General features: G+C 42.1%; 1 protein-coding gene across 1 annotated transcript in view; it reads right to left on the reverse strand.

The window, feature by feature from the left end:
• Window positions 1–5,865: 5,865 nt before the first annotated feature.
• The window catches only part of LOC308096674 (uncharacterized protein), a gene marked incomplete at its 5' end in the record, with an annotated part of 35,134 nt that continues 24,216 nt past the window's right edge, over window positions 5,866–16,783 (reverse strand). The window contains one exon of the mRNA XM_080444085.1: window positions 5,866–7,803. Within this exon, the coding sequence (XP_080300211.1) occupies window positions 7,493–7,803 (311 nt within the window). The 3' untranslated portion in view covers window positions 5,866–7,492. The remainder of the gene's footprint in view (window positions 7,804–16,783) is intronic.

Genomic DNA, 16,783 nt, shown 5'->3' on the forward strand with positions numbered 1-16,783 from the left:
TTTGCGGTCTAAAATATTCACATGATTTCAGTGTGTATCCATGATGTCTGTACAAAAATAATAATAATAAAAAAAAACTATTAGTTGGAAACCGATTGCCTCAAAATGTCTCAGTTCAGTCAGACAACTCTTAGATTGGATTAGAATATATATTTATTAGCAATATATATTTAGCAAGCTTGAGCATGGTATAGAAACAAGAGGAAGCATAGTTTGGCGTCAGGCCTCTGAATCCATTCATTCCATGTAAGGATAACATTTTAATGAATGTTACATGCCAATTAGCATTTACAGGGAATGAATTAAACCCCCAAGGGGATCTAGAAACAGAGCCTACAGGTGGATGCCGGGGAGGCGGGTGGGATGACTTTCATGGGCAGCAGCAGAGGGAGCAAGCAAGGGCAGCAGATCCGGCAGGATCTCGGCAGCAGAGCAGCAGCAGCGTCGCACGTCAGAGCAGCAGAAGAGCGCAACCAGACTGAATAGGTAGGCAGAGCATTACTTATAACTCACCGACCAGGAGAAGAGTGCATGTGACTTAGTCACCTGATCGGTTAGCCCAATCCCTTGAGTTGCCTGGCCTGAACTAGCTCCGTAAACTGCGCCTCATTAGTGAAAATCAATATTTAGTCTTACTATAATATGGTAGTATAATATTAAATAATATTTGATCTGATATATTAACCTTTTTTTATTTCAAATATATGTTTGTATTTCATTTGTGTTTGAACTTTCAACTTTAAGAGCATCAAACATGTGCTCATTAACATAAAGGCCATGGACACAATGTCATTGGGTATAGCCAGATATCAAACAGGTATAAAGTGTTGCATAAAGACACCGGTATGGCACTCCTGGCTCGAGGTTCGATTCCCTGCAGTGTCCTTCTGACTGCATTTACAAGCGACTCGTGCAGCGTTTTCCCAGCAATATTGTGTTGTTCTAAAATATTTTTTTAGTTGGTTTCTGCCAAACAACAGAGATCTACTGAAAACAAATATAAAGAAGAAATATGGAGTTACAAGGTTTCTGTATGACATCAGTATATAGATAATAAATAATAACATGAATATAATACAATTAAACATAATCATGAATACAACAGACAAACAACAGTGCTTTAGAATGTGTCTTTATTGACAACATGAATATGAACATTACAGAAGCTCTTTAATGTAATGAATGTGTCTTTATTGACAACATGAATATGAACATTACAGAAGCTCTTTCATGTAATGAATGTGTCTTTATTGACAACATGAATATGAACATTACAGAAGCTCTTTCATGTAATGAATGTGTCTTTATTGACAACATGAATATGAACATTACAGAAGCTCTTTCATGTAATGAATGTGTCTTTATTGACAACATGAATATGAACATTACAGAAGCTCTTTCATGTAATGAATGTGTCTTTATTGACAACATGAATATGAACATTACAGAAGCTCTTTCATGTAATGAATGTGTCTTTATTGACAACATGAATATGAACATTACAGAAGCTCTTTCATGTAATGAATGTGTCTTTATTGACAACATGAATATGAACATTACAGAAGCTCTTTCATGTAATGAATGTGTCTTTATTGACAACATGAATATGAACATTACAGAAGCTCTTTCATGTAATGAATGTGTCTTTATTGACAACATGAATATGAACATTACAGAAGCTCTTTCATGTAATGAATGTGTCTTTATTGACAACATGAATATAAACATTACAGTGAGGCAGTAGTGAGGCAGTAGTGAGGCAGCAGACAACCAAGCCACCAGGCCATCACCAGCAGGCAGCTAGCCACCAGGCCAGGCTGAGGAGCAGCCACCACCAGCAGGCAGCTAGCCACTAGGCCAAGGTGGGTAGTTGATGTGAAGATGCCTCCGAAGAAAAATCAGGCAGAGGTGAGAGAGGAAAGATCAGAGGAAGATCTGGTCTCACTTGCTCAGGTAAAGGAGCTGCTTCAACAGAAATACATGTTCAGTGCACTTTTACAGCTGCAACAAGAGAATTTTAAAGGTTTTGTAAAACTTATTATGGACTCCACCAACTCTAGGTTGGATGCACTTACAAGAGAGGTGCAGGAGATCAAAACAAGTATACAATTTACACAGAAGGAGGTAGATGATATCAAAGGTCAGAATGCAACACAATCTGTACGTTGTAACTCCATGCAAGCTGACAGCATGAAGATCTGTGACAGCCTATCAGCTGTCACAGATAAAATAGAGTATGCAGAGGGGCAATCGAGAAGGAACAATCTGTTTTTTGACGGCATCACTGAGACGCCTGGGGAGACCTGGGCAGATACGGAGGAAAAGGTGAGGGGTGTTCTTGTGGAAAAACTAAAGCTGCAGCCGGATGTTGAAGTCGAGCGAGCACACCGCACTGGGAGATCAGTGCCTGGTAGCAGCAGACCCAGATCCATTGTGGTGAAGTTTTTAAGATTTAAGGACAGATCAGCTGTGATAGAGAGAGCCAAAAATTTGAAAGGGACCAATATCTACATTAATGAAGATTACACTGAAGCAGTCCGAATGAAAAGGAAAGAACTACTGCCAAAGATGAGGGAGGCAAGGGAGAGAGGGGAAATTGCCTATCTGAGGCATGACAGACTAATAATTCGCCCCCGTGACAGCAACCCAAAGTCACCTAGTGACGAGTGAACTTGATAGGTATGCGGCTGTTATGTTTTTAACCGTGAACTTATGATGCCAATGTCACATACTATTAATCTGCCAAAGAAGGGACTGTTGTTGGCTCATCTAAATGTGTGCAGTCTGAGGAACAAGGTACATGAACTATGCAGTCTGGTTGAATCAAATAACATTCACATACTAGCGATATCAGAGACACATCTAGAGTCATCTTTTGATGATTCAGAAGTTGCAATACATGGATATAATTTGTTTAGAAGGGACAGGGACAAGAATGGTGGTGGAGTTGCCATCTATGTTAAAAATCATATTCCAGTTAAAAAGAGATGTGACTTAATGATGAATGAAATTGAAGCCCTATGGTTACAGATACATATACCACACTTAAAGCCTATCTTAATTGGATGCTGTTATAGGCCACCTAGTGCCAATGTGAAGTATCTGGATGACATCTGTGAAATGTTGGACAAGACAGCTGATAATAATAATGAAATTTACTTCTTGGGAGATATGAATATAGATGCATTTAATGAGAACTGCCCCATGTGGAAGAAAATGATGTCTGTTGCTAAAATATGTAACCTGTCTCAGGTAGTAACATCAGCAACCAGAACGGCCACAAACAAGTTTGATGTCACAACAACAACATGTATTGATCACATCTATACTAACAGGCCCAAGCAATGTTCCACAGCAATATCAGTAACCCTGGGTTGCAGTGACCACAACTTGGTTGCAATTGTGAGAAAGACCAGTATGCCCAAAGCTGGCTCCAGAATTAATTATAGAAGGTCGTATAAAAGTTTTAATCAGGCATTATTTGAGGGGGAGGTGAGGAGTGTGCAATGGTCGGATGTATGGAGTGAGGAAAATCCAGAAAAAGCACTGAGTGAATTTATGAAGTTGTTCTTGGAGATTGCCGATAAACATGCTCCAATGAAAAAATGGAATGCTCGGTCAAAAAGTGCACCCTGGTTGGATGATGAGTTAAGGAGATTAATGGCCCAACGTAATGATGCAAAAAGAAATGCAGATAGAACAGGTTCTCTATCTGTTAGGCAACATTACTGTAAACTAAGAAATGCTGTGACAAAATTGAATAATTACAAAAAAAGGGAATATTATAGGCTTAAAATAAATGATGCTAAGAATGATGGAAAGAAGCTGTGGAGAACGCTGAATAGCATAATGGGAAGGAATCCAAACATGCATACCTCCTTCATAGAGACAGAAGGTTCATTTATCACAAAGCCATATGAAATTGCTAACTATTTTAATAATTATTTTATAAATAAGGTTGATAAGTTGAGGAATATGATGTGTACAACGAATAAGAACGGGTCACATGACATCATTAAAGACGGTATCATGAAGGGAAAGGAGTGCATGTTTGGATTTCACCAGGTTGTGGAAGAAAACATAGAAAAAATGCTGTTACATTTATCTGATGACAAACCTCCAGGTACAGACAATCTTGACTGCAAACTACTCAGAATTGCTGCTAAATATATTTCCAAGCCCTTATGTCACATATTCAATAAATGCCTAGAGTATGGTGTTTGCCCAGAGATTTGGAAGGAAGCTAAGGTCATTCCACTGCCCAAAGACAAAAGATCCACCTTCGCTGGTCCAAACAGTCGCCCTATTAGTCTTCTTCCAGTGCTGAGTAAGATTTTTGAAAAAATTGTGTATGTTCAGATTCAAGACTATCTCTCAAGTAATGGTCTAATAACAAGCTGCCAACATGCATATAGACAAGGGCACTCCACAAGTACAGCAATGGCACAAATAACGGATGATTGGCTAAAGAGCATGGATGACAGAAGGCTGGTAGGGGCGGTACTGTTAGACTTCAGTGCTGCTTTCGATGTTATTGATCATGCTTTGCTGTTGGGAAAACTTAAATGCTATGGTTTTAATTCTGTTGCTCTGGCCTGGATGGAGAGTTACCTGTCAAAGAGAAAGCAGAGGGTGTATTTTAATGGAAGTTTTTCTGACAGTAAGGAGATGCAGTGCGGGGTTCCTCAAGGAAGTTCCTTAGGTCCTCTTTTATTTTCGATATTCACTAATGACCTACCTTTGGCATTAAATAAATCTAGTGTGGTTATGTACGCGGATGACTCAACCATGTACAGTACAGCATCTACAGTAGGTGAGTTAAATGATATACTCAATGCTGAAATTAAATCAGTAGCGGATTGGGTCGAAGAGAACAAATTAGCACTGAACATTGCTAAAACCAAATGCATGGTGTTTGGATCTAGACATATATTGAAAAGTGATCCTCAATTGTGCCTATCACTTGTCGGGAAGCCAGTGGAACAGGTGAAGGAGGCTAAACTGCTTGGAATTGTATTATATCCTAAACTAAATTGGACAAAGCAAATTGATAATATAGTAACTAAAATGGGAAGGAGCATCGCTATAACCAGGAAATGTTCCAAGTATATTACATTAAAAACTCTGAAAGTAGTAACTCAAGCTTTAGTCTTGTCACACTGAGTACTGCCCAGTTGTTTGGTCATCCGCTACAAAGAAAGACATACAGAAATTGCAAACAGCTCAAAACAAAGCTGCCAGATTAGCTCTCCAGTGCTCAAAGCGCACACATGTAGTAGAAATCTATCATGGCTTACTGTTGAGAATAGATTACATTCACGCACTCTCACATTTTTCAGAAACGTTTTAACTGACCAAAAACCCCAGTATTTCTTTGACCAGGTAGGATACAGAAGAGATGAACATACCCATATGACTAGACAAGCCAGTTCAGGTGATATGGTAACACTTAAACCAAGAACAGATCTTCTCAAAGCTTCTACTATCTATAGAGCTGTAATAGGATGGAACTCATTGCCTAAGTACATAATTAATACAAACACAAAATTCACCTTTAAGAAAAAGTTAAAAGAACACCTGATGAAAACCTGATGAAAACATGCCTGTACTAATCCCCAGACACACAAAGTTTAATGTGTAATAAGTGATTTAGTTATAGCTTTAATTGTACTACTTGATTGTACTTTTTATTTTTATTTTTTTTCTATTTTTATTTAGATTATAGTGATTGTAAAATTGATGTAAGGAATGTTTCTGTTAAAATGTTTGTCTGTGTCGGACCCCAGGAAGACTAGCTTTTGTCATGGCAAAAGCTAATGGGGATCCTAATAAAACAAAACAAAAACAAAAACAGTAGCTCTTTAATGTAATGAATGTGTCTTTATTGACAACATGAATATGAACATTACAGAAGCTATTTAATGTAATGAATGTGTCTTTATTGACAACATGAATATGAACATTACAGAAGCTCTTTAATGTAATGAATGTGTCTTTATTGACAACATGAATATGAACATTACAGAAGCTCTTTAATGTAAAGCTATCAGGACAGTGGTGGAAGAAGTACTCACATTTTTTACTGAAGTAAAAGTACAAATACCATTTACAAGTACAAGTTACAATTGAGACATTTACACTCTTATCCAGAATGACTTACAAGTAACCACAATGTAGAAATACTCTATTACAAGTAAAAGGTCTGTAAAAGTACAAAAGTATTGTCATTAAAACATACTTACAGTACTCTTTATGCAGAAGGGCCAATTCAACCGTCTTAAATCTTGAAAATGGCAGATCTACAAGCTCATAATGTGATGCATTGCAAGACGTTGTGAGCTTGTAGATCTGCTATTTTGGAAGAGTTGAAGTATAACATTGTGCTTAAAATATATGTTTTGTTTTAATAATGTAAATCTGCAAACCAGAATGACTTACAAGTAACCACAATGTAGAAATACTCTATTACAAGTAAAAGGTCTGTAAAAGTACAAAAGTATTGTCATTAAAACATACTTACAGTACTCTTTATGCAGAAGGGCCAATTCAACCGTCTTAAATCTTGAAAATGGCAGATCTACAAGCTCATAATGTGATGCATTGCAAGACGTTGTGAGCTTGTAGATCTGCTATTTTGGAAGAGTTGAAGTATAACATTGTGCTTAAAATATATGTTTTGTTTTAATAATGTAAATCTACAAAGTACCTTAAAGGAGGAGTTCACCCAAAAAATGACTTATTTTCTATCAATTACACACCCCATGAAGCCTTGATTTCATGGATTTATTTAGTTTTTTGTCTCATTCCTAAGACAATAATTTGATGACCGTGTGTATTTCCGGTAGGAGACACAAATAATCTACTTTGTGTCTCCTACCGGATACATTAGCCGGTAGGAGACGGGAATCAAATTATTAGCTTAGGAATGAGACAAAAACAAAACATAATCCATGGATTCAAGGCTTCATAGGGTGTGCAATTGATAGAAAATAAGTCATTTTTTGGGTGAACTCCTACTTTAAAGTAATGAAATAATTAAAAAGTTAAAAGTTCAATATTTGCCTCTGAGATGTAATGGACCCCAAATCAATATGTATTTATCTGCAGACCCCCATCTGGGACCCCCATCTGGGACCCCCATGAGAGTAGATTTGGTATTTAGTATTTTCTAAATTATTCCTCATGTTTCAAGACTTTCCAATGTATGTATTTTTAAACAGCAGATCTACAGGCTCACAACACACCAGTGTGAGCTTGTAGATCATCATAAAATACTGGTTTAAATGCTATATGTATTTACTTTGTCTTCCTATATTAACACGTTTAGCTGGGGACCCCCTGAAGGACCCCCGGACCCCACTTTGAGAAACACTGAAATGAAGTATTGAGAAGGGGACATAATGAAGTAAAGTAAAAGTATCTCTAAATTGTACTCAAGTAGAGTATTTGAGTAAATGTGCTCAGTGAGTTTCCAGTAGTGTCAGTAGCAGAGTTACAGAGAATAGAGCAGAAAACCACTGAATGTGTTGTGAGCCTGTGTGCCATCACCAGTGCCATCACCGTCATAGAGCCTGATGTGACTACCACCAGGCATCTTCATGTACACTGTGTCTCTCTGCTCCAGCTCTATGATCACTCCATTAGACACGTATTCATACCCATCTCCATGATTATTGTATCCAACGTTATTAATGAGCTGCTGATCATTTTTATACATGTAGACCCACACATACTTTGATGAAGCATTGCCGCCTGCAGTGAATCTGAACTGATAAACTCCTTTCACAGGTGCGGAGAACTGACCTGGAACACACACACGCACGCACGCGCACACACACACACACACACACACACACACACACACACACACACACACACACACACACACACACACACACACACACACACACACACACACACACACACACACACACACACACACACGTGTCATGTTGACACTTTTAAACACTGTTAACTACTTAAAGGAGTAGTTCACCTAAAAAAAGTACTTATTTTCTATCAATTGCTCATGTTAATGAGCTTTACATTAAGTGATTAAAGGGATAATTCACTTTCAAACATGTTTGGAGTCATTTTAACGTCTACCTGGTCCTTGAATTCATGGAGATTTGTTTGTTTTTGTCTCATTCCTGAGACAATAATTTGATGACCGGCGGAAAGATGCTGATGTATCAGGTAGGAGACACAAAGGAGTCTCTTTGAGTCTCCTACCGGATACACCAAACCGCTCATCAAATTATTGTCTCAGGAATGAGACAAAAACTAAAAAATGTATTCAAGGCTTCATGGGGTGTAATTGATAGAAAATAAGTAATTTTTTGGGTGAACTATTCCTTTAAGTGTAACAGAGTTAAAAGTTAATTTAGAATTTGTCCACTATTGAGCAGCACCAGCCAATATTTGGTAGTTCAAACTAATGTTTATACTGTGGTATTCTGATGCACTGCATATCGCACTGTATGTCCTAGTGGTGTTGCCGTAGCTGCCTCAGTGGATTCCTAGTCTGCTGAGGGTAAGCGGTGCTCTTAAAACACAGTGATGTATTTTTATGATTTTGCTATGAAAAACAGTTAATTTCAGATAAAGTCTTGATGATATGCAGTGCCCCTCAGAAGACAAATATGGTGTTATTTGTCTGTTTTCTACAGAATAAACTGTCAAACGTGGTTCCTGGTCTCCTCCTTGCCTACCAAGTGGTATCCGTTACACTGGTGCCGTGACCTTCTGGATCTTCAAGATCGACTCACAGTCGGTCGCCGTGGATGCTCTGGACGGTCTGAACATTGTTGAGTGTGTTTAACACAACGCAAGTGATTTACAGTATATGTCATGGATAACTTCAGGATTATTAGTGAGATGGAGGCTTGTGCCAGTCCTGTTCTGCCAAGAAGGGGAGGTGTTCAATTTGCTGACAGTGGCTGTGTCACCAGAGACAGTGGGAGGGTGGGGGATTCCCGGTATGCTACTGACAGTGGAAGGGGTACGAGGTCGTCTCAAGGCCAAGGTTGTACTCCTGTTCGCCAGTTCATAGGGGAGGGTCTTCACACTTCCACACCCAACAGTGACATTGATGTTATGAATCACCTCACAGGTATGGTGGGGCAGTTGGGTGCGCAAATTGGGGAGTCCATCGTTGAAAGGCTGATGTCGGCCGGGGTAGTTAACATGAGCAGTGCCCCACAAAATACTTCAACCAGTCAGGACCTACCCAGTAACGTTAGCAGGCATGAGACTCCACACGTGACAGTTCATGTTAAGTCAGACAGAGAACCTCAGATGTTCAGTGGGGATCGTGATAAGTATTCAGTTCAGGACTGATAACCACTTCAGAAGACATGCGATACCTGTACGTGAACAGGGTGACGAAATCATGTGCCGGTTAAGGGGTAAAGCCAGGGATGTTGTGAGGGTTGCCTTACGCAGTGATTCATCACTTAATGTCACACAGCACCCTGAGCTAATTTACAATGTTCTTCTTCAGTACTTTGATGATGCTTCCTCATGTCTCCCTATGGCAGACTTTTATGCCACCCTGCCCAAGCACAGAGAATGTCCAGTTGACTACTGGATTAGATTAAACAATGCAGCTGACCTGGCTGTGGCGGGGTTACGCAGGCAGGGCAAGCGAGCCGGGAACATGAATGACGAAGTAGCTCTCATGTTTGTTAAACATTGCCCCGACCAAGAGCTGTCCTGCATTTTGAAATGTAAGCCGATGCATGAATGGACAGCACGAGATGTTCAAAAGAGGATTGATGATTATCAGAGAGAGGTGAGAGCGAGTGGTAGGATTAGTGGGGCAGTACAAATGAAAAGTCACACTGCTGCTATCGCCTTTGAGCAGCCCAATTCATATATGCCTGAGCAGTGCAGTGCCTCAGGGCCCTCTTTTCCTTCCCTCTCATCTCAGTGTCAGGGTTACCATCCTCCTCCGCAGCCCTCTAATGTCTCAGATTTGGTTCAAGGTCAGGCCTGCTGTGCCCCATGCCCTGCCACAGTGCCGGTTGTGGCCCAAAATCTTCAGCAGTCGGAGGAGAGACTTCTCAGTCGGATGGTTGACATGTTTCAAGGGATGATGGAGAAAATGCAACAGCGCAATACTGCTGTCCCAGCACGAGGTGGAAGGTCCCAGCGTGCTCCCGGTGAGAGGCGTGCCAGAGAGACAGCTTGCCGGGTCTGTAATGACTCTCGTCATACCACAGTGTCTCACTGCATGTCTGACAGACTGTGTTTCTCATGTCTGGCCCCTGGCCATACCAAGGCCGACTGTCAAGCCAATAATCAGTCTTCCCAGCCCCAGTCTGAGGGAAACTAGTGGACCTGTGTTTTAAGGGAGGCGATACAGGTCTGGACATACTCTCACAAAATGATGACATGTCTGACGTTGAGACGGTTTACATGTCTGTGAAAGCTTCTTGTGATGACATAGAAGTTGTGCATCAAAACATACACAGAGTTGGCAGCAGTGACAGTCCTTTCTACACACCTGTGGCTATGGGTGATAAAGTAACAATGGGGGGTATGCTGGACAGTGGGTCTATGGCTTGTAGCATCAGTGAGGCTGCAGAGGCGAAGCTTGTAGAAGCCGGAGTGATAACTAACCATGATCAGATTGATGTGAATGTGGTTCTCATTGGATGTGGTGGGCAACGTGTCAAGCCTAAGTCTGCCTTTAACGTGAAGATGGAAGTATATGGCTGTAAAATGTTGGTTCCCACGCTTGTTGTTTCGGGTCAGCACGATGAACTGATACTGGGCACTAATGTGATTAAGCACATCCTACGTGAATCCAAAATGTGCAATTCCTACTGGAAGACTGTGTCTGGTCCCTGTTCTGCAGAAGACCCTGAAACTGAACAGTACCTGTCAATGCTCTCTGGTCTGAGTCCTTGGAGAGGTGATAGCATTCCTGACAAGGTTGGCACTGTGAGGTGTAATTCAGCTGTCTGTCTTGAACCTGGCCGTGAGTATCTCGTATGGGGGAAACTGCCTGCGAACACCATTGTATCTCCAGGCAGCACTGTAATGACAGAGCCCACATCAGCCCGTTCGGCCCCGAGGGGAGTTTTAGTAGCTAGGATAGTTACGCCATTGTGGGGAGATAGATGGGTACCTTTGAAGCTCATTAATATGTCTCACAAACCTGTGGTGTTGAGGCGCAATGCGAAGGTGGCTGATGTCTACCCCTGCATGGCACTCGAGGACATGGATGTCACTGAGCCATTGAAGGTTCCGTTGGTCAGCTGTGTTCAGTCGGCGACATCTACTACTGCTGACATGCAATCCGTTGGTGACAGGCTCAAATCAGTTGGGCTGAATACTCTCGATGTACAGTCCTGTGATGTGTCTGAGGGGTGCAAGGGAAAGATGGCTGATCTGATTATGCGGTACGAGGCCATCTTTTCACGCCATCATCTTGACTGTGGGGAAGCGAAGGAATTTGTGCACCGCATTCATCTAGTTGACCATAGACCATTCCGCCTGCCATACAGGCGAGTGCCTCCTAGCCAGTATCAAAAGCTACGTCAGGTGTTGTGTGATATGGAGGAAAAGGAGATCATTTCAAAATATTCCAGTGAATATGCATCACCGTTAGTGCTGGTGTGGAAGAAGGATGGGGACCTCCGGTTGTGTACGGATTTCCGCTGGCTGAACAAGAGGACAGTGAAAGATGCTCATCCCCTCCCTCACCAAGCAGACTGCCTGGCTGCACTAGGGGGCAACTGTCTATTCAGTTCAATGGATTTGACTTCTGGGTATTATAACATGCCACTACACCAAGATGACAGGAAGTACTCAGCCTTTACTACTCCTATGGGCCTGTATGAATACAATCGTCTTCCGCAGGGCCTTTGCAACAGCCCTGGGAGTTTTATGCGTATGATGACCAGCATTTTTGGAGACCAAAACTACTTGAGTCTGTTGTGCTACTTGGATGATCTGTTGGTGTTTGCACCAGACGAAGAGACTGCTTTAGAGCGCCTTGAAATGGTGTTTGAGAGACTGCAGTGCCACAATCTGAAGTTGGCCCCCAAAAAGTGCTTCTTTCTGAGAAAGTCAGTGAAGTTTCTCGGTCACATAATTGACGAGAATGGTGTGTCGACGGATACTAGCAAAGTGGAGAGCATCTCCAAGATGACGAGTGCTGACCTAATGGAGTCTGATGGTGTGACGCCGTCACAGAAGCGAATAAGATCATATCTGGGGCTAATTAATTATTACCAGCACTACGTGCCTCGATACTCTGCTGTCGCCAAGCCTCTCTTCTCTCTGTTGAAGGGTGAAAAGAAAAAAGGGAAGCACGGGAAGTGCAAGTTGTTGAATAAAAAGTTGACTGCGGCTGACTGGACCCTGGCACAGGAACAGGCGTTTGAGGGACTGAAGACAGCCATAGTTAATACAGCCGTTCTGGCCCACCCTGATTTCACTCGCCCTTTCATGCTATCAACTGATGCGTCCTTGGATGGTATTGGTGCTGTGTTGTCGCAGGTTCCAGAAGGCGAAGTCAGAGCCAGGCCCATCGCATTCGCCAGCAAGTCATTGTCTCAGTCTCAGAGGAATTATCCAGCCCACCGTTTGGAATTCCTGGCCTTGAAATGGGCTGTCTGTGATAAATTCAGTCATTGGCTGAAGGGCCACAAGTTCACGGTCTGGACAGACAATAACCTGCTGACTCACATCTTGACAAAGCCTAAGTTGGACTGCTGTGAGCAACGTTGGGTGGCCAAGTTGGCTAGCTATGACTTTAACATCAAATATGTACCGGGTCCGCAGAATGTGGTGGCTGACGCCCTGAGTCGTGTACCATTTGTCAATGGGGGTGTTGGCCTCAGGCTGTTGTCTGAGCCTTTTTCAAGTCTCCTTTCTGAAGTCAAGGGTGTTTCAAGTGTTTCTGTTCAAGGGGCCTTCAAGTCATCCTGCGATCGCGGGCAACCTGATTCAGTGAGTGCCAATTCTCAGAGTACATGTAGTCCTGTCCTTTCACATACTCAATCCATTGAGTTGGAAGATGTGTCTGCCGTTGTGGAGTCACACATGGAGTGGGAGGCTGGTGCGAGGGTCCGTGCTGTGGTAGCGTTGCAGTACTTACCGCAGTTGTGTTCGCCTGGAATTGACTCGTTGCCGGCCTACACAGAGAAAGACCTGCGTGATAAACAGTTGGAGGACAGGGTCCTTTCTCGTGTCTTGTATTACGTGGAGAGATGTCGAAGGCCCTCTAGGAGAGAAAAAGGGAGGGAATCTGTCACCGTGATGAGATATTTAAAGCACTGGGAGAAGCTTGTCGTGGACAATGGTGTGCTGTACAGGGTTTCGAGGGATCTTATCACCAAGGCGAAGCGGTCCCAGTATGTGGTTCCACAGTCACTCAAGGATGTGGTACTGTGGGGTATTCATGATGATGCAGGACACTAGGTCAGTTCAGAAGTCTTGGCTTGACTAGACAGAGGTTTTTCTGGCTAAACCTTGACAGGGACGTGAGGGACTATGTACGCAACTGTCATCGCTGCATTGTCACGAAGACGGTTGAGCCTGAGGGGAGAGCTCCCCTGGAAAGTATAACATCTGCCAGACCACTGCAGCTTGTTTGTATAGATTTTTGGTCAGCTGAAGATTTCAGAAATAAGTCGATAAATGTCTTGGTTGTGACTGACCATTTTACGAGGATGGCGCAGGCATTTGCCTGTAAAGACCAGTCTGCTAAGCAGGTGGCAAGAGTTCTCTGGGACAAATACTTCTGTGTCTTTGGGTTTCCTGAACGGATTCACAGTGATCAGGGGGTGTCGTTCGAGAGTGAGCTCATCAGTGAACTTCTCAGGGTTTCGGGCATTAAGAAATCCCACACAACCCCCTATCATCCGATGGGAAATGGAAGTGTGGAGCGGTTCAATAGGACCCTTGGTGGCATGATTCGTGCCCTGACACCTGACAAAAAGATTGACTGGCCTCGGCGTTTACAAACATTGACATTCATGTATAATTGTACAGTCAGTGAGTCGACAGGGTATGCTCCCCTTATGTTTGGTCGGGTTCCCCGTCTGCCCATAGATGTCCTTTTTCGGACCGTCCTGAATGACTCGCATGTGACGAGTTATGACAAGTATGTGGTGTCTCTCACTACGGACCTGCAGGAAGCCATGGTCATTGCTCAGGAACATGTGACTAAGGAGCAGAAGAGGCATGCTGCGCTCTACAACAGGAGGGTGAAGGGATCTGCTATTGAAGTGGGCGACAGGGTGCTTTTGGCAAACAGGAAGGATAGGGGGAAGAGGAAAGTTGCTGATAGATGGGAGTCGACAGTCTATACTGTGCTGGACAAAAACGCTGACACTCATACATTTAGGATTGGTGACACGGTCACTGGACTGGAGAAGGTGGTCCATAGGAATTTGCTCATGTCTGTAAATTTCCTCCCTGTAGATATCTCAAGTGAGGTACCCGATTCCACTCATTCTGAGTCTATTGTTTCATGTCGCACAGACGTTAGTGTGAGGTCCATGGTGGGGAGCGGTTCTGAGGGTGGAAGTGCGATTCCTTTGGATGGAAGTGAAGGACCTGATGTCGGGGGCTCACCTGCGACCGAGGGGGAGGGGCGTGACTCCTTGGCTGATCCGGGCACTGTGGATTCTGGGGGACGGACCCGGGATTGGATTTCACGACTGTCTGTGTCCAGTCTTACGCAAGCTTCGGATGTTTCTGATGGTGGGAGTGAGATTTCAGTATCCCAAAATGATTCGGATCTGCCTCTGGATCAGCGGGGTGGCCAATCTATGAGCTATAATCCCAGGTCATTAATTGATGCTGATATTGATTCTGATGATGAGAGTGTGGGACAAACAAGATTGTCCCTTGAGTCAGTGGCACGAACCGACGGGGTACAGGACGCACATACTGATCATACCTGTGACCCTACGCGGGCTAGGTCGAGGCATGGCCGCCTCATTAAACCGGTTAATAGGTTGATACAGACCATGTCAAGGCAGGATGTTGTGACACTACACTCTACTGTTGACTGAGTTTGAGAGTTTACAGTGTGTTGCCTTTGTGTTTATGAGGTACTTTTTTTTTTGTGGTTTATAAAAAAAAAAAGAAATTGTGTCGGTATGCTACACAGTATGTGAGGGTCCTGTGGAGTGTATAAGGCACTCTGCTACCAGTTGCTGGAATGAGAGTTTGGTTTAGCTTTCATGCCACTTCGCCCCAAGGGGTACTTTCGAGGTTGGTTTTCTTATAACGGAGACCCTGTTGTTGTAATGTACTGTGTATTTTCGATACTTGCCCAATATTGTGAAAATTCTGTGGGGGTGAGTGTAACAGAGTTAAAAGTTAATTTAGAATTTGTCCACTATTGAGCAGCACCAGCCAATATTTGGTAGTTCAAACTAATGTTTATACTGTGGTATTCTGGTGCACTGCATATCGCACTGTATGTCCTAGTGGTGTTGCCGTAGCTGCCTCAGTGGATTCCTAGTCTGCTGAGGGTAAGCGGTGCTCTTAAAACACAGTGATGTATTTTTATGATTTTGCTATGAAAAACAGTTAATTTCAGATAAAGTCTTGATGATATGCAGTGCCCCTCAGAAGACAAATATGGTGTTATTTGTCTGTTTTCTACAGAATAAACTGTCAAACGTGGTTCCTGGTCTCCTCCTTGCCTACCAAGTGGTATCCGTTACATAAGCTCTATTTTTTAAGGAAATATTTCAAAAAAGTGTTCTAAAAATCTGATCTACAAGCTCGCAACGAGCCACAAATGTATGATATTTTTGAAGTGTTTGAACATTTCAGCCTGTAATGACACAGCAGAGTTAACCCTTCACATGCTGTTACTGATGTTTTCACAGAGATGTAAGTTGTATCATTAGTTGGTGAGAGATAATTGATTGTGTAAAGCTCATTAACATAATTAACTGGATATTTCACTTTCAAACATGTTTGGGCTCATTTTAACGTCTACTCTGACCTTTGTGAACAAAATTGACCAGACACGCCCCCTTCCTACAGTATACAAACCCATTGTAACTTCAAACTCCATTTTAACCTGTTTGACTCATTGAAAACACCCGTCCTTGGTTTTATTATAGTGTTTCATTATTATTTTATTTTATCATTTTCCCAGAACATAAAAAAATAAAATAAAGCAACTTAAAAAACTATCTGGGGTTTTCACAAAAGCCCAAGTAGACGTTAAAATGACCCCAAACATGTTTGAAAGTGAAATATCTCTTTTTAATCACTTTAACCCCGTCATCGGTATTGTGGTTAAAGCTTTTGCTGAAAATAGCAGATTGACAAGCTCACAACGTGTCACGTTGTGAGCTTGTCCATCTGCTATTTCAGCAAAAGTTTTCTCCACAATAACAGCCCTGAGGGACTCCGGTTACCCATATGGGGTTTAAGTGGTTAATCACTTAATGTAAAGCTCATTAACATATTAACTTAGTCACTTAAAGGTAGGGTTAGTGATATGTTTTTGTTAACATAAGTGTTAAATAGCTCTATGTTGTAATAATCATCAAACTTGAAAATGTATTTTCAGTTTATTAAAGAGCTGGAGAGACATGGAGACTCCTGTTACTGAACAAACACTCTATAGTAATGATTACTATCACAATATAGATCTATTTAACACTGTTACTGAACAAACATTATAGCAATGATTACTATCACAATATAGAGCTATTTAACACTGTTACTGAACAAACACTCTATAGCAATGATTACTATCTCAATATAGAGATATTTAACCTTTTAATAAAACATT

Source organism: Gymnoscopelus braueri (genome assembly GCF_963280865.1).
Source record: "Gymnoscopelus braueri genome assembly, chromosome: 12".
NCBI classification, from domain to species: Eukaryota; Metazoa; Chordata; class Actinopteri; order Myctophiformes; family Myctophidae; genus Gymnoscopelus; species Gymnoscopelus braueri.